At 40.1% G+C, this 18037-nt stretch overlaps 1 protein-coding gene across 1 annotated transcript in view; it reads left to right on the top strand.

Annotated features, from left to right (window-relative positions):
- The window catches only part of SPTBN5 (spectrin beta, non-erythrocytic 5), a 97485-nt gene that overhangs the window by 72687 nt on the left and 6761 nt on the right, over nucleotides 1-18037 (top strand). Inside the window, 16 exon segments of the mRNA XM_035895746.1 lie at nucleotides 866-943; nucleotides 2369-2541; nucleotides 3606-3696; nucleotides 4330-4476; nucleotides 6116-6253; nucleotides 6990-7246; nucleotides 7417-7603; nucleotides 10529-10741; nucleotides 11121-11317; nucleotides 11909-12113; nucleotides 12855-13049; nucleotides 14075-14230; nucleotides 14676-14893; nucleotides 15740-15929; nucleotides 16906-17082; nucleotides 17986-18033. Of these exon segments, the coding sequence (XP_035751639.1) occupies nucleotides 866-943; nucleotides 2369-2541; nucleotides 3606-3696; nucleotides 4330-4476; nucleotides 6116-6253; nucleotides 6990-7246; nucleotides 7417-7603; nucleotides 10529-10741; nucleotides 11121-11317; nucleotides 11909-12113; nucleotides 12855-13049; nucleotides 14075-14230; nucleotides 14676-14893; nucleotides 15740-15929; nucleotides 16906-17082; nucleotides 17986-18033 (2670 nt within the window).

Here is an 18037-nt window from a genome sequence, read left to right as displayed (position 1 = left end):
GCATTTAATGTATATTTCACCAGTTTCTGGAAGGCATGTTGAGGGCCAAGCACATTCAGTGGTGGCATAACTTTTAGAAATTGTACCTTTACAAATCAAAGACATTTCTGTGGAATACTTGCTCATATGTTTTTCAAACTCTCATGCAGCTGGCAAAAGACACATACTTAAAATGGAACATCACTACCAAATTCTATAACCTCCAGAATAAAACATGGAGGCAGGAAAGTATTTAAAAAAAAAAAAAAATCTGAAGAAAAATTTAACGTGGACAAAATACTGTATTTTTCCCTGCTTTTTTTTTTTTTTTCTAAGAAAATAACTGTTTGGGCTTCAGTTTTCCAGAAATATTTCCCTGTAACAGTCATCTCACAAAATTTCTGCCTAAATGCCTTGTTGGCAAAAGTTAGAAATAACTGAAATGGAGATTTTACAATGGGGAATGTCAAGTACCTTAAATAACAGTTGGTGCTACTAGCCCCATCTAAAAAGCTTCATATATATGAGAACTTAAACCATATAGTAAGGGCTGCTTTCATGTTTCTTTATGTATTGCATTCTACTTATTTCAGGCCATGTTACCATCCTTTTTATTGGCCAGTTACCTTACACAGCACTCTGCGCTACAAGTACTTGTATCCTACGTCTTAGACAAAAAAAAATAATCATATCATAAAGGAGAAAGTTACAACAATAATTGTTATGCATGTGATTTTTGTAGCATCTAATGCTTATTGCTATCCAGTGCTATGCAGTTAATTTTTGGAATAGCCCTGGAAGTTTGGGTTTTTTCAGCGTACTCTGCCAAAGTCAGGTTTGCCTCCATTTTACATCATGTTTATGACTGCTTTTTTTCCCTATACAGAAATTCTATGGTTATGTGGAACAGACTGAGAGCTGGCTCAGCAGCAAAGAGGCTTTCCTAGCCAATGAGGACTTAGGGGTAGGTTCTCTGAGAAATTACAATTTTCTCTGCAATCAGTCTGGAGGAAAGGGAGCTGTGAAGTTTGATGATGTGCTTTGAACCTTCCTGTGATCTTTCTCCTTCTGAAGTTACTGCTCCATCTTGTTGACGGTTTAGGATCAGATTTCTTTCCTTGATACTTTACACAGGATAGGATTCTCAGCCCCAAGTGTAATGAAACAGTCCAACTACTCTGATTATAGCAGGAAAATGAGACTGCATCTTTCTAACTGGTCATATCTGACCCAAATACATTTACCAGCCATGTGCTGTCACTGCTCACATACCCGGTGTAGCTTTAAATTACCTACCTCAGGTACCCATAACACTGCAATAACTGAAACCTCAGACTGATGCATGGGTTGCAAAAGCTATGCAGGGTGCTGGATATACATTCTGATGCTTAGTTTACCCTGCACCTTGTATAGGTAGTGCTACCAAATTAGTTGTCTCTGCAGGAACTACAATTGCATCTCAAGAGTTCAGTGTAGACATAATTGGTACAAATGGCATGAAAAATATACAATGCTAGTGGCTGGTGTCTGTCTGTACCTTCCAGCCTGGAGGTATATATTTACACTCCGTCCATTGAAGTATATGAGACTTAGAAGGAGACACCTATTTTCCAGTCATGTTTACTCAGCAAGGCACGGAAAATGCTCTGTGAGTACTTTCCCTTCCAATGACTCATGTAAGCACCCAAAAGTTTAGTTTGGTTTTTTTTTTCTGACCTGTTTGGTGTCAGCTTTATCACTTCCTTTAGAATAGTGGGAAAGCAGAGTTTACTGCGATAACAACATTTTGATACCACTGATTCTAAAATTAAATGTGCAGAGAGGTACTGAAAAGAGAACTCTGAGTCATTAAGCTTGGGATTCACAAATGTTAAAAGAAGTCAAATTCTGTGTTTCTCTCATTAACTGTAATGTCAGACTCCAGTCCTCAAATTAAAATCTGGATCTGAGCTCTTCCAAATTCCATGGATTGAAACCAAGGCTCTAATTTTAATCTCTTTCTGTGACATATTTGTTCACTTAACTCTGATTTCAGTTCGGCATCCCACATTTGCTTCCCAAATAGCATCTGTCTTAAGATTGATTTATGATTAGGAGCTGTTGCTTTATCTCTTGAGAAGTGATATCTTCTATGCAGCACAATATGCAGGAGAAGCTAAGCATCCAGCAGTTAGTTCAGTTTTGACCTTGAAATAATGGCCTTAGACCATGCGTAGCATATTATTTGGGACCTGAGTCTCAGATTCAGTGCCAATAAATTTCAAAGACCAATAAATTTTCTTGACAGTTTGCAGATGTGGGGTAAATGCCATTTAGGTTCTGGATTATCAGTGTAGTAGATGGAAAAACTCTGTCTGAAAGCAGCTTCCCTTTGTTGAATTCTATCCAGGACTCAGTGTCTAGTGTGGAGAGCCTACAGCGGAAACACACGCAGTTTGAAAAAGCCCTGGAAGCTCAGATGGAGAAAATCGATGAGATGGCTTCATTTGCTCAGCAGCTAATGCAGGACAAGCATTATGACTCGGACAACATCACCAACAGATGCCAGGCTGTTCTGAGGAGGTGAAGTCAAACCTTTCCCATGTCAGCCACCCAGCTCTTTTGCAATGAGACTCTCCCCCCATGTGACTAATATCTTTAAATGTTTTTAAGAGAACCATAAACTGGTTTGCATTTACTCAACTTTGCGCATTGCTCTGTGGTCCTGCCAAATTGGCCTTAGTCTAGTCAATATTTCATCAGGAGGTTTCCAAAATACAGTTAAGTGGAGGGGGAGAGGGATTCAGAAGAAGGCAGTTTTCTTGTAATTCTGTATCCTGGCCTGGCCTTAGGGACAGTGCTGCAAACAAAAGACAGAGGTCTGCTGTGCCATTAAATGCTTCGTTATCATTAAATACCATCAAGAAAGGTCATTTGCTACACAACTGCTTTTTCACTGCTCTAATGGGGTTGATCTTAAAGCCCTGCTCAGATTATCTATTAGGCCATTTGCAACTTTTCTGATCAGATCTTGCCCTTTCATGTGAATTACTTTATTTCTCCTAGCATGTTGCATATTGTTCATCTTAAATGCTGACAGTAGAAACAGTGGTATTCAGTGCTATGGTAGATGAAAAGATATACATAAAATTTATGAAGAGAGATTGGAGATCCCTTAAGATTAAAGTGAACACATGAGTTTATTAATATGATCAAACTATCTCATGCCTGCATTAACATGAATAAAATGCTGCAGGTCCACATTTGGGAAAAAGATTAAAGGATGGTGTAGCTTTGGTTTATTAGTGACAAATACCATGATACTCACAGGCTTTCCATATAACAAACATGCTGGTTTTTTGTTCTCTTGTACCCTGAAAGGCAATAATTGTGATTCCTAGAGGCAGCTACCGTATATACAGAATTTGTGTGTACTTTAAACATGTGCTATCTGCTATTAATCATTCCTATAGTGTCTTGAGCATCTTCTCTGACAGTTCAAATCATGGGAAGCTGCATATTATGGACAGTTCTCTCCTAGAGAATGGAGGGTTAGATCATGTGTGTTTTAGACATGAAAACTGACAACGCTTATCCTATCTAGTTCACTCTGTGGCTTTTACCTCACACATCTGTCTTCATCACAGAAAAGAGAAACTACTGGAGAATGCTGCTGCTCGCAGACATCTGCTAGAGGAATCAAGGCTTCTGCAGAAGTTGCTGAGGAATTCCTTTGAGGTACAAGTACACAGGATTCATGGTATTCTGGTTTCTTAAAGCATACTGCGTTGCATCGATCTGAATCCCTGGAGGGATTTACTGTGAGAAAAATCAAGGAACTGAGTGTGGAACGAGATGATATTGGGAAAGATGAGGGTAAGAGTGAAGGGATATTTTTCAGCTTTCAAGTCACAGCTTCCCTCCAGTCATCAGATGAAAGATTTACTGTGCATTGGATGCCAGCAAGATGCAGAAGAAACAAATGCATTAGAAGGGAATGTGCCACCATTTTAAAATTCATGGGAAGAGACAAGCTAGTTCTTTTCTTGTGAGATACTGACAGTGGTTTAGAAATAAGGAGATAATTGCCCTTTCTACCCCATGCACACATGTGCCCATGCACTTTCTCAGTGCATGGGGACTATCTCATGGAGACATCCCCCTTTCCAGCTAATGATGCTGGTGAACAGACGTATAGGGTTGACTTCATTATGAAAGACAGGAGGAGCTTAGGGAAGCGGAACCTCAGGACAACTCATTTGCATCCCCTCTCACCAGTCCATGTTTTATACGTAGTAGAGGAGAGCCTGGCAGGTTGGAGCTGAAGAAACACTGAAGGTTTTGTCTACTTCTGTTCTTTCCTCCCCAAAGGTGGCTACCTGGATCAATGAGAAGAATAGCATTGCTCAGGATGATAGCTGGAAGGATCCAAGCAATCTACAGACCAAACTGCAGAAGCACCAGACTTTCCAAGCAGAGATCATGGCCAATAGAAATCGCCTGGACTCCATCAAATCTGTGAGAGAACTGGTGTTAATGGCAAGGGTGGGCAACTGGCATGAAAGACCCTGCAGACAGTCTGAGTTACATGGATCTCAAACAAGCAAGGGGGAATCACTGTTCCTTTGCTGACATTGTCCACACTGTCTCTGAGGGGACTGGGAAGCTTATTGTTTTAGTCCATCAAGAACTTTTGTGTCCATCGGCTTCTTTCAACTTCTCTCTTATTATCTAATGTGAGCTTGCTATCTATAGCCACTGTGCATGCAATGGAAACAGATGGGTGCTTTCAATGAAAGATTCAGTCCACCAACTCTAGGGACTTCTCTCTGGGGTGAATGCCACTTTAGAGGTACACCTGTTTCTTTCCAGCAGGAAACCTAGCTGATTGGATGCACAACTTCAACAAGCCAGATAAGTTGTATCCAACAAAAAGGATCAAGAAGAGTTTTCAAGTGTTGCCTTTGCAAAGACATGCCAGTAGGAGAGAGATGAGGGAAGTCTGACAAGCTTTGTCAGATACTTGGCAGAAGCTGTGATCAGATGATGAGTTTGGAAGGACAGACTGTTACATGTTTATTAACCTTATTTTCAGCACAGTGCTTACTAGATGTATTTTGCAGCAGATAACTAAGCATTAAGGTTAGATTCCCTCCTCAGACTCGCCTGCATCCAGGATTGTAGAACCACCCCCCCGCCTTTTAAAAAAAAAATAAACCAAAAACTTTTTAACCCCCCTATATGCAGACACAACAGGGGGATTAAAGGGTGGAGTTGCAGTTCTGTCTAAACTAATCAACTAATCTGTTTTTAAACAGTTGTTTGCACAATCTCTTTCTCATTATTTCTTGATGCCCTGTCTTTTTTGGGGGGAATAGCCTTAGTAGTTGTTCTTTAGGAGAAAATCCCCTGCTGTCCTGGTATAGCATCTTTCTCTTGCTGTGCCTCCTCTTCCCCACCACAAAATGTAGAAATAGTTCAGTTTAGCTTTCTAAAGCAAACTTGGTCCAAGCTTAAGGATACACCTACAGACTCTTCTACCTGATGAAGGTCTTGCTGTGCATCCTCTGAGTCTTCTTTTACCAACCTGTTAAGCATCTGCAGCTCAGGAATTAGAAATGGGGATAGACTTTTATTACATAATACAGCAGTACAACAGTGCATGGTTAAAAGAACTTTTAGTATCTCATACAGTGGTTCACTTGTATGAGATAGTCCTCTCTTAACATGCAAGGAAGGGAATAGAAAAGCACAGGTAGCTGGGAAATCTCAAACAGTGATCATAGAATGTGGGACATCAGAGAAAAAAAATGAGTGCTTGCGAACTAGGCTCCCTGCCAGCTTTTAGGCAATGTAGCTGTTGTGTAATGCAGATTCTCTCTACCCTTTGTCTTCTAATATTGCCTTCTAGCATTTAAAATAATTTTAGAGGCCAGAAAAACAGGAAAATCATTCTCTGGCCTAGTTTCAATAAGCATTTTATCTTTATCTGTTTTTAATTTTTCTCTTCAGCCTCTATCTGTTATGTCAAGAAGCTATGGCTGCAGCTGGCCCTGTACATAGTAGTGCCAGTAAACTTTGTTTATGGAAGCAACAGTGATAATACTCTGGTGCATTCAGCAAAGGAAGAAAACTTTGACTGTTCTCTCTGCTATAGGAAGGGGAGAAGATGCTCCGTGAGAGGCACTACGCCCCTGAAGCCATTCAGTCCAGACTACAAGAAATGGAAGAGCTATGGGAGGAACTGCTAGCAAGTTGCCAGGATAAACAGGCCAAGCTGCAGGATGCTTGCAAGGTAATACAAGGATGCCAATGGTTGGGTCTTGGTGTCATTTCCAGACATAGCACGGCTGCCTTGCTTCACATCTCATCTACGAGTCTGTCGTCTGATACAATCAGACCTGATTCCTCAAGACCATTAGAGCAAAGAAACTACTAAGTGTGGACTAACTGAATAGAATCAGCAGGAGAACTGGAGAAGCCTATGGAGGGAAAAGGATTTCTTAGGCTATATTCCCTTCTGCTTCCTACTGCTGGTTTAGATCAGGATTCCAGAGAGGGATATTGAGGGGAAAATGTGTTCACTCATGTACGTCAACTCTCTCCATCTGTCCCAATGGCATCTTTTCTCCAACACATTGAGAAAGAAACCCACAGCTGCTTTTCATTCTTCTAGCTCCAGGCACATGACTTCTCATAACTGCAAGTTTTGCATGGGCTATCAGACACTCTGTGGGTATGAAATAGAGCTCTCCCTTTAAATGGCTCCCTTTTAAGGTATTGTGTCCATCATTGTATTTGTGCAACACAAGTAGGATTAGCTCTTGCTGTTCTGTGTATCTGTTCTTGCGTTCACTCTGACTGAATTCTCTTCTTCATTTGGACCACCATCATATCTGTGAAAGGGTTCACTGAGCACTGGGAAGCTTCTTTGTGTTTGTGTGTAATTCTTACTGAAAGTGGCCAAGATTTTTATATCATATTGCCTGTCCTAAAGGTTTAAATGACCTTTTCTTCCTGCTTGTCCTCAGGGCCTTCATTTTCAGCGAAGTGTAGAGGACATGGAGAAATGGTTGGAAGATGTGGAAAATGAGTTGAAAGCACCATATAGTAACAATGATCTGGTGGTTTTGAACAGTCATCTGAAGAAACAAGACGAACTGGAGGGAGATATTGCTGGCCATAGGGATCGGCTGCAAGAGCTTGTGGTCACAGCTCAGCAGTTCCAGAAGGAGAAGCATTTCCTTGCTGATGAACTAGAAGAGAGAGTGGATCAACTGGTGCAGAGGTGTGTGAGTGCCTGGCCTGCCTCCTGCCATCTTTTTCCTATTTTTATCAGCCTTTCTCTTCTCTGCATATTTTTTTTTCTTTCCTTCTCTACATCATTCTGAAAAGAATATTTTGCATTCGTTCCTTATTAATCTACAGTCCTCATTGGGTTCACTTTAAAACCTGCAGATACAAAAGCCTACGTGATCCTCTGCAGGAGAGACGTGGGAGTCTGGAAGCAAGCAGACTTCAGTACCAGTTCTTCAGAGATGTTGATGAGGAGTTGGCCTGGGTTCATGAGAAACTCACCATGGCTTCCTCCAGGGATTATGGCCAATCCCTGGCAACTGTTCAGAGTCTACAAGAAAAGCACCAGGTAATGTCATGTAAGAACCATTCTCAGTCTTTTGAATCAAAGAGAGAACATGGAATCCAATTTGCCTCTGACAAATTTCATCTGTTATGCCTTGGCTAACAGGATTTATGATACCAGGGATTAATCTTATCCTTGTCTGATGATAATGACATTTTTTGAAGGGTATGTCCATGACGTGGCAACATGTGGGATTCCATGCTGCTTATCATTGCAGTGGTCTAGGTACCACACCATATGCTCTTCTGTGGACACATAGGCTGTGAACTGAGTTCAAAACCTGGCTTTTGCAATACAAAATAGATTTTACAAACTGTTGTGCACGTTGTCATAGCTTCTTTGGGCAACAGATGTCCTAACAAATATGCTTTGAAACTCAGTAAGTAAATCCAAGAATGCTCATTGCTCAGATGTCTCAGGATGAGCTCCCAGGAAAACATCTTTCCCCAAAACTCTTTCTACTCTGGAGGGAGGGAGTTAACAGGATATTATGATGATCCTTAGCTGACCTTCATTCCAGTGGTAGCTTTCAATATAGCTGCTGAATTATTTCACAAGGTTCAGATGTGCCATCAGAGAAAGCAGTGCCTGGAACACTGTCATCTCAAATACTAATAAAACAGCAGCTGCCTTCCTAATCGTTTTTTAATAAGGAGCACTGTCTCTTTGCAAACACGAGGTTCCTGCTAAAAGTTTCCAGCAGCTATTGGTATTTAATGTTAGTAAATGACAGCCCATTTAAATGCCAGATCAAGTGCCTTTGGGGAAAATCCGTGCAATCTGCCATAGGGCTGGGAAGACAGAATATCTTATGAAGTAGGAGTGTGTGTGATATATATACAGAGAGAGAGAGTAAGCCCAAGCATTTGGTGCAATCTGCATGTCTACAAATAGAAATCTGAACTTAGAAAAAATTTGAAATGTTCCCAGGGTAAAAATTCAAGACTGCTGCAGGTGACATGCTAGGACAGGGATGAAGTCTCTTAAAAAGTTGACTTATCCTAGGTGTACTCAAAATTTAATGAAGAATTGTAAAATGTTTTTAAATGCATCTTGCAGAATATTCCTGAGTAAGACCCGTGGGTATATTCTGAATAGTTTGTACCTTCTTAGTATTCAGTGTAATTCTCATATTTGTAATTTGTATTTAAGCAAGATGTAGTTGGTGACTTTGAGATTAGACAGTAAGAACAAAAAGCTTGTTTCATCATGATTAAAAGTATAAATGTTGTTACGTATTTGATTACTCCTAAAAATTATGAGCCCATTGACATGGTAGGGAAGTAATTACGTTCATGGAAGAAAGGAATGTTTAAGCTGAATTAATCTGAGAAGATATGTGGGATAACTGAAGGAACAGTGGAGATACTGCTTTAGGCTGCAATTATATTTGTGTTAATTGGCCAGGTCTCAAAATAGTTCAGTGATTGTAAGAATGTGAAATATAGACCATAATACCAAAGCATAATAAAATGCCATTCCTTCCTGCCATTTTGCTTCTTATTCTCCTTGAAGCAGGATTAAAATATAAACTTTGAATTTTCAATCTTTTAGTAGCTAGGGTCTCTACACCTTTTTTTTTTAATGTTGGCTTACAGGCAAACAAATGTCAGAGGTAAAGTAAGAGTCAAGAATTGAATATATTATTAGTTCTACCCTCTATTGTTTGTCTTAACGAGCCAGATTTGCAAAATTCAGTCCTTGGTTTATTACCACAAAAGAGATTGTGTATGGAATGTATAAACTCAAAAGAAAAAGAACCCACTGTCTTGCAAAACTGCATTTACACACAAATGTGATATGCATACACACAGCTGCTTCACTTGGAACACTCACTGCCCCCCCCCCCCCCTTTTTTTTTTAATTCCTGTTGTTATAAATGAAGTACTGTGAATACACGTTCCTAAATGTTCAACTGCAAAGTTGTTCTTCAGGCTGCTAGCTTATTATTAATACACAGTACAAGATGTTTTATAATCTTTGCCACTGGATTCCATTCTGCTGGGGTCAGATATGGTGTCACTTTTCAACAACATAGTGGCTGTCTTGAAATTAATAGGGGGAAGTTAAAGGCAAGATTAGAATCAGAGCTCTTTTCCAGCCAAGTCTGATACTTAAGTTGAAAAAGCAGCTCCTTTCTGCAGAGAGGGCGTCTGTTCTACATTAACACAATACTGCAGTCTAACTCTGAAACTGCCTGTTTCATAGCCATGAAAATAAACAGAACAATTGTAAAATGGTAGGGTTTGTTTGTGCTCAAGGTGCTCAGGCATAGTTAGCCGTGGAATGCACATCTGCCTACAGACAAATTGATGTCATGATCCTTGCCCACCCAGGCAAATATCTGTATGAGGTGTTATATGGAGGAATGCATATGGTTTTAAAATCTACCAGTCTTCAAAAATTAATTTCAAGTAAAGCCTCTGAGAACTGGTTCAGGTAGTTTTCTTCTCTCCTTTTCCACTTGGCTGCCTGGTAGTATGTGTACTCACAGTGTTTGCAATGGCTGTTAGGCAAAGCTCCATCTTCTACAAAGGCATTGGCAAATGATAAATACTGATGAGTAGCTGAATTGATTGTTCTTCCCTAGACACATTTTAATTCAAGAAATACTGTGTATTGGGGTGGAAGCAGGTATGTTTCAGTGGAACCTTACAGGTAAGAGGTTTGTGGTTAGAACCTTTTCCCTCCACACTCTGAAGTGGATACACACTAAGGTCCAAACTTCATGGCTATATTTGATTTCTATAATCACTCCTTCACCACAAAAAACTCCTTCACTCCACTTCAAGCATTCACTCAGACTTTGCACCTCTGACCCATCTTCATGTATAAAAAACAGATTTACAATGGAATTACATGACTATGTTATCTGGTATAAAAATCTCAATAGCTTTTATTTTTGGTCTCTCATTTTATTCTTTCCAGAATTTGGAGAATGAGATAAGCAGTCGGGATGCTTTGACCAAAGCAGTGCTCAGTACAGGGCAGAAACTGGTAAAGGGAGGCCACTCAGCCTCTCGCAAGATTATGGAGCATCTGAAGGAGCTTGAGACTTCTGTAGAAACCTTGAAGGCAGAGGCTCAACAGAGGAGAAAGCGGCTCATGCAGTCATATGAGGCCCATCTCTTCCTGAATGAGGTAAAGATTGTTCATGAGAGACTTTTTGGTCTTTCTTTGCTTAAAAGAAATTATACCTGTATTGTTGAATGGATGCAAGTGCTGAGATAGGAGCAGAATTCATACTGTCCTGATTTTTCATATCTGGTAAATATGGATACAGTGGAGAATTAACAGTTACTTTTCCAAGTAACTGCAGTGAGGGATAAACATGTAACCTTAATTACTGGGTTCTGGGTACACACTTTTTTGAATTGTCTGCTAGATTGCATTACAGAAAGGCACCTAAGCTGCTCTCTGTTTTCACTGATGTGTCTCTTTGGGCATCACTGCTTTCCAGTTTTCTTTGTCTTGACCTAAATCACAGCTGTGTTCAGGCTTATCCCTGTATTTTATGCAGCTGCTGGAGGTGGAGGCATGGCTGGCAGAGAGGAGCTTCATTCTGGAGACCTCTGATTGTGGGAAGAATGAAGAATCCACACAAGCTTTACTTCGTAAACTTGAAGCTACTAAGCTGGACTTGGATGGTTTCAGGCCCCGGATCGAGAAAGTGCAGGAGACAGGTGCCAGCTTAATAAACAAAGACAGCCCAGAGAGGTAGGAAAGTGAAAACGGGCCTCTGCTCTAGGTCTAACAGAAATGCTCAGAGAAGACAACTACGGAAAAGTTCAACCTTCAGTAGCTGTTTGATGGCACGTTCAGAAATAAGAGTTCAGGGGACATCAGTCCTTCCTTTACCACCATCACGCACCCTCAGCCTCCCAAAAGATGGATGATTGTGTTAACGTTTTCATGACTGTTATTTTTTAACAACAGGCCAATTAGTGTAGATCAGCTTCTTTGTCCACTGTCTATTCCCAGGAACTGTCATCTAGTCCTCATTTACCATAAAGGTTCAAAGAACACTGTGCTTGGGAAAGGAAATGGACATTCTTGACAGTTCACTGTTTTTCATTGCCAGTTTGCTTTTATACCTGGGAAGGAGGAATTAAAAAGAGCAGCCATCTGTATGAGATACTTTAATTTCCTGAACTAGCTAGTTTTAAAGGCTTGGCATAACTCACTCCATGACATCATCTGGTTTCCTCTGTATTTTGAAGGTCTTGCAAATTCAACCTGTCAGAAAAAAGCAATGTTCAAAAAGAACAGTAAAAAAAAGACCTATCTTCTTATTCTTGTTCTTTGCAGTCCAGCCATACTTTCAAAGCTCCAGAAGATCCTAGCAGACTATCAGTCTCTCCTGAAGAAGACTGAAACCCAGAGAAAACGCCTGCAAGAACAATTCCAGCTCTATCAGTTTGAAAGAGAATTCCAGCTGGTGGATGCATGGCTTTCCAGTAAACAGTCTGTAGCAGAGTCTGATGACTATGGGCAGGACTTAGATGATGTTGAGGTAAAAGAAAATAAAAGGTATTGTATGTGTTGTGTGGCAAAGCAGGAATATATTTGCTGCAATTTTTGCATAGCTGCTGACATTGAAGGAAGTTACAGTGACAAAAACTAAGCAAACCAGAAGTCTCTCTACAGCAAGAACTCAGACTGGTTTCGGTCTGCTTATACAGGTCTCTCTGAGGTAGCATCTCCCAACAGAAAAAGTAGGTGCACCAGAAAGTTAGCTTTTTCTTGGGATAAGGTGAGGTCAGCACACCACACCGCTGACCCTGATTATAAATTTGACAGGGCCTAAAAAATTTGACATGACCAGGGCCATGGTCTTGTAACAATTTCAGTGGAGAACACTGGGATGCAGCATTCACCCCTCTAGATGTTGATTTCAAGGATAATTTTCTCCTCAGTGCGCACAGGGCAGAGAGGTGTAGTTCATAGTGTCCACTCCTCAACAACTGTTGCATATGTGCACAGCATAACAGGTTATGTTTCTTTTGATCTGGGCAGCATCTGTTTGTCAGGATGTGGGTGATTTTTCTCTGTGACGTAAGATGTTAAATGATCAAGACAATAGATGCCGCCTTCTGATTCCAGATCATCTGGGTTTATCAAATGATTTGCACTTGTAGACTGCAATACATAGCTTTTGTGCTATACAGTTCAGAGAAAGTGAATCCTTCTGCCTCTCTCATAGAAGTAGGCAGAAATTCTTATATCTAAGTCTATGTCCCCATTTATCCTGCAGGTGCTGGACAAAAAGTTTAAAGATTTTGTAAATGAGGTGAAACCTCTGGCACATTCCAAAGTTGTCTCCTTAAACGAGTTAGCATCTAAACTAGAGAAGGAGGGTCACAGCAAGATGGACATTATCCAGAAGAGAACAAAGCAAATCAATGAGATGTGGGAGGAACTATGCCATGCCATCCAGGCAAGGACAGAGGTAGGAAATACATGAAAAACTGGGGCATTGAATTCCCTGCAGTTTCCAATGTTCTCTCTTTCCCAAACCAGTATATTGCTCATGTTGAAACACAAGGTTTGTAAGACCAATGGGTGTATTCTGTTCTATTCTTTCTTGATCCATTTCCCTTTATAGCCACTGCTTGCCCTACTGCTCCTGACAAGGCTTATACTTGAAAGGTATTTATCAGTCTCCAGTAATTCTGTTTTCCTTAATTCATTGCTAGCTCTGGTTTCTTGAAAAACTAAGCCAATCTAATGGTTTACCACCACTAACAGGAGGCTGGCTCTGGCACTCACTGGACTCTTCACTGAACTTATTAAACAACATGAAACTCTCCAGATTTTTTTGCTGAGTTAGTCACTTGAAGTCAAAGAAGGGGTATGGGAGAGCAGGTGATAGAGGACACAGAGCCAAAATCCCTACCTTTTGGCAGCAGTTAGCTGTTAAATCAGCTCACCCCCTTTTGTGAAACTGCAGTCACAGATGTGTTTGGAAAAGCAGAGGACCGTAGAACTCAATATTTTTGTTTGCTTTGAGAACGTAAAATGTCAGATGTCCTCAACTTTTTTTTTTCACTACCGTTACATACGCATTATGCTTATGAATAGCTCAAGCCCACTATTGTCTGTTAGCAGTAGTAAATGCATGATAATTGTTAATACATAGTTTGAATGTAAAGTAGTGTTAGAACATTTTTTTTAATCTTCTCATTTCAGAAAACCTAATTTTCACTTAACTCCTCTTGTTTTCACTGTTTACAGTGTAGGCCTCTATTCCAAGCAAGTTTCTTAGGACATTTTCTGTGGCTGAGAAAGCTACTTTTAGAGAACTTGGGGAAATTAAGTTAGCTTGAACACCTCACTTTCAGGTGACTTAATTGGGAAGGTGTTTCACTCCCACGCTTGTTCAGTCTGTACTGCATTAGGACATATTAGCGTTGCCCTTTTTTGTGCTGCAGATATGACCTGTAGTATTACCATTAAATTGTTTCTTTATTCCAGAATCTAAAAGCAGCCCAGCAAGTTCACCAGTATGATCATGATGTGGATGAAGTAAAGGGCTGGATGCAGGAGAAAGAGGCAGTGGTGGATATAGGAGATTACGGATATGATCTTCCAGGTGTACAGACACTACTCAGCCAGCTTGAGGGAGTAGAGGTAAGGGGATCTGTCATAAAGCAGTGGCAGAAAAGCATAAATGGCCAAAAAAAAAAAAAAAAGGCGACTGATGCTTGATTTAAAATCCTCTCAAGCGTCTTGTTTGCAGGCCAACAAAAGATAAATTTATTGCACCGTGAAATATTCTTTGTGCTTCACAGAAGGCCTTTTCCTCCTGTTTTTAGCATTGTGATATTATGTTACTAATACTTTTGCTTCTAAGGATGAGCTTCTCTTCTAAAACCTATTTTAATTGTTATTGTAATTGCAAAGGTGTCATCCGAAGTACAAGAGACTTCAGCTCCACACTTATCAAAATAATCAGTGTGTCATATCTAAAGAAGCTTCTTTGATGTGGCTAGAAAAGATATGCACCATCTTTAAAATCTGCTTTTGATAGGTGTAAGTAGTGGCTTGGTTTTACAATACATTCTGTCTGTTCCAGAGAGATCTAGGAGCCATCATGAAAGAGCTGGAACGGATTCGGGGAGAGGCTTGGCACCTCAGCCGCACATACCCTCAAGTCAAGGAAAACATCATGGAGAGACTCACAGATGTGGATGAGTGCTGGGAAAACCTGGATAAGAAGTTTCTGGAGAGGAAGGCAAGACTGAGCCAGGCAGAACAAGTCCAGCTCTACTTCAATGACTGCAGGGAGCTGATGTATGTGTTGGCCCCTTGAGCTTGGCAGTGAGCCTTATTTCTTGTCTTTCCCAGACAGGATTTTCTAAATTACACCTGTCAGTTATTTGACTCAAGTGGCAGACCAACATTAAAATATTATATTTTATAATTTTAATGTAATTTTCATGAAAATTGATACACTTTTGATGAAAATTGTGGTTTTAAACAGAATTTCTCACAGAAGAAATATGGACTTTTTTAGTTCAGTGTAGTTAATGAAAGAGTTAATCCATGACAGGAATAGAAATACAAAGACAGTCTAACAAAGTGGTTACCACTGACTATCAGACATTTACTATGCTAAGGGCTAGATCCTGAGCTCAGGTAAATCAAGATGGGTTTATGCCAGTTGAGGCTTACGGAGTAGAAAATTTTCCTTAAAAAGTACCTATCAATATGCCTCTTTGCATGAGTGCTCTGTATGCATATGAAGTGCTTTCATGCATGTTGATAAGGCTGCATGGACATCTGAAAGGCTCTGTGTCTCTGTACCATGTATAAAAGTACTGTGAATGTGTACAGCCAAGGCATTTGCAGTTACAGTTCTTTCTGAGGATTTGAATGCACAATGCTTCAGTACATAAAGATGCTGCAGCTGTTTTTCTAACAGGCTATGTACTGAAACAGCACTGGGAATATTGTATCAGGTTAGAAAAATCCATAGGTGCATGAGTGAACCTTCATCAATGTATTTGTATATTCATATCTTTCATAAGCAAATAAAAGTCTGTATACATGTGTCCACAGCCACGGGATGTGTGCATTCCTGAGTATCCAACAGACTCGGATTCCTTGTGTTTTTACCCTGTGGACTCTGTTCTGTAGGGCCTGGGCCAACGAGATGCATGCACTAGTGATATCTGAGGAACTGGCAAATGATGTCCTGGGAGCTGAACTGCTTATCAAGCGTCATGAGGAATACAAGCGTGAGATAGAGAAGCAGTGGCTAAAATATGAAGAAATGCAGCAGGCAGGAGGTGACCTGATGAAGAATGGACACTTCATGTCTGTGGAGGTGTGTTGATGAGTTTAAATATTTTACAAACAAGAGTGAACAAAGACGACATTAAATAGGCCGGAGCTGCAGCTTTGTCTCTCTTTCAAAACAGAGTAACTAAACAGAACAATCAGGTTCTCTACTATTAAAAGCTGCAGACTTCATGTGATGTAGAAAAAGAAAACACCTTTTAAAGTTCTTGTTTCTCTAAAAACTGATTTTGAAGCTGACCATAAAAGAACAGTCACTGGATTGATTATGGCTGGGGGGGCATAAGGAGGTATTGCTATTCCACAGAAAAGATGTGCCACATAAATGAGATTTTAGCGTTTACACAAGACCTAGGATAAAATACATCACCCTGCAATCAACTATAGGATGGAGTGATGCCCCTGAGTACACCAGAAGGTATGTCATTCTTCAGAAATGTTATAGAGCCAAAGGGGCAAGAATGTTAAAATTTCTGTGATCCTGTTATCTATGTACCTTTGGATTTTGACCGTCACAGTGGTCCCAAGCTTATCTTGATACTGTCAGTAGATCCAGAGATCACACCATTAAAAACATCTTCAGAATTTATGCAAGATTACTTCTATTGTAGAAAGAATTGGAGAACTTTCCACAGTTTAAGGCTCTCCATTGTTGCCTTGTCATAAATGGATGTATTTGTTGAATCTTCTGATTCTCACTAGTTCTATAATATCAATTGCCTGGGTATAAAGTTTCATCATGGTATAGCATATAGCAGAATATTGGTCACACGGTATGTGGAATATGCATACAATTATATTATATAGTTATGCAACATGCAGGCTAAATGAATTCAAGGAAGAAAAATGAGGGCTCAGACACCCTTTCTAAACTATGTTCACACCACAAAGTTATCTAGAGGTCATCTTCTGGATCATGAGGGCAGATTACCTGCTAGTTGTCTGTCACAGGGAAGTCTGATTGGATTTTTCACTTCCTGGCATTGCAAATGTTATTTTTCTAGATTGAAGAAAAACTGTTAGAGCTGTCAGAGCTGATGAAGAAGGTAAAGGAGAGCTGGGACATGAGGAAAGAGTTATATGAAGAAAACTGGGAGATTCAGTTGCTCCGCAGAGAGCTAGAACAAGCAGAAGCATGGCTGGCTGCCAAGGAGAGCTTTCTTTCAGATCCTAGCTATGGGGTGAGTAATGACAATGTAACACTATTGAAATGCTCTTTGGATATACAGAGTGCTTGGAGCACGTATCAGCTTGGGCCTGAAGTTAATCACAATCTAAATAGTCATGCACCCTTGAAATTACAAAGAGCAGTAGCTCTGTCCTCTTGCAGCAACTGTCTTGGGCTTACTTCTTTATTTTATACAGTGATGAGCTCCAGGAGATGGTGGCTTCCAGGGGGGAAGAAGACTGGGGAGAATTCTAGACCATTTTTTCACATAATAAGATAACTTGCAGAGGGTTCAACCTTCCCTGTCATGCCGAGAGCCTGTTCCAAAAGGAAAAAGGGTTTTTCCCCACCTTGTGTTGGGTGGTAGAATGCACATGCATTTTACATGGATGGCTTGATAGCTAGCTTGTAAATTCCTGTTTAAACACCAGCATCCATATATTTCTCTTTTTTTCCTGTTGTTGACTGTCTTCTGGTGATTTGCAAGGTGGGAGAACAATGTCAGGTATTGAAAACTAAGCAGAGAGCAAGACAGAGGTTCAAGATGCATGTGTTGTAGGGCAGGAATAAACTCTGTGTCTAGCACAAGCTGGAACTTAAATACTTAATCTGTATGTAAACAGTTACAGTTGAAAGCCATGGCACCACATGGCTTCTCAGAAAAAAATGAAGGTTGTTATTTGAGCTCTTTTTTTCATGTACAGCAATCAGACTGCAAGCTACAGGCATTTTTTTTTTCTTTTTAAGTGTAAATTAAGATTTTTTTCACACAGTACCAGGTGTTTAGACATTCAATTACAAAAATTTCAGAATCATCATCTGGCTAAATAGAATGGGTAAATCTGAAAATCTTAGGCATAATCTCTTCCAAAGGACTTGATTTTGGACTTCTGTATCTGATAATTTTTCCATCCAGGATTCAGTATCTGAAGTAGAGGAATTACTGAAGAAACACCATGATTTTGAGA

This window comes from Egretta garzetta, unplaced genomic scaffold, assembly GCF_000687185.1.
Source record: "Egretta garzetta isolate BGI_Z169 unplaced genomic scaffold, ASM68718v1 scaffold526, whole genome shotgun sequence".
In the NCBI taxonomy this organism is placed as follows: Eukaryota; Metazoa; Chordata; class Aves; order Pelecaniformes; family Ardeidae; genus Egretta; species Egretta garzetta.
Note: the sequence above shows the minus strand (reverse complement) of the source record. Positions and strands in the feature narration are given on the sequence as shown.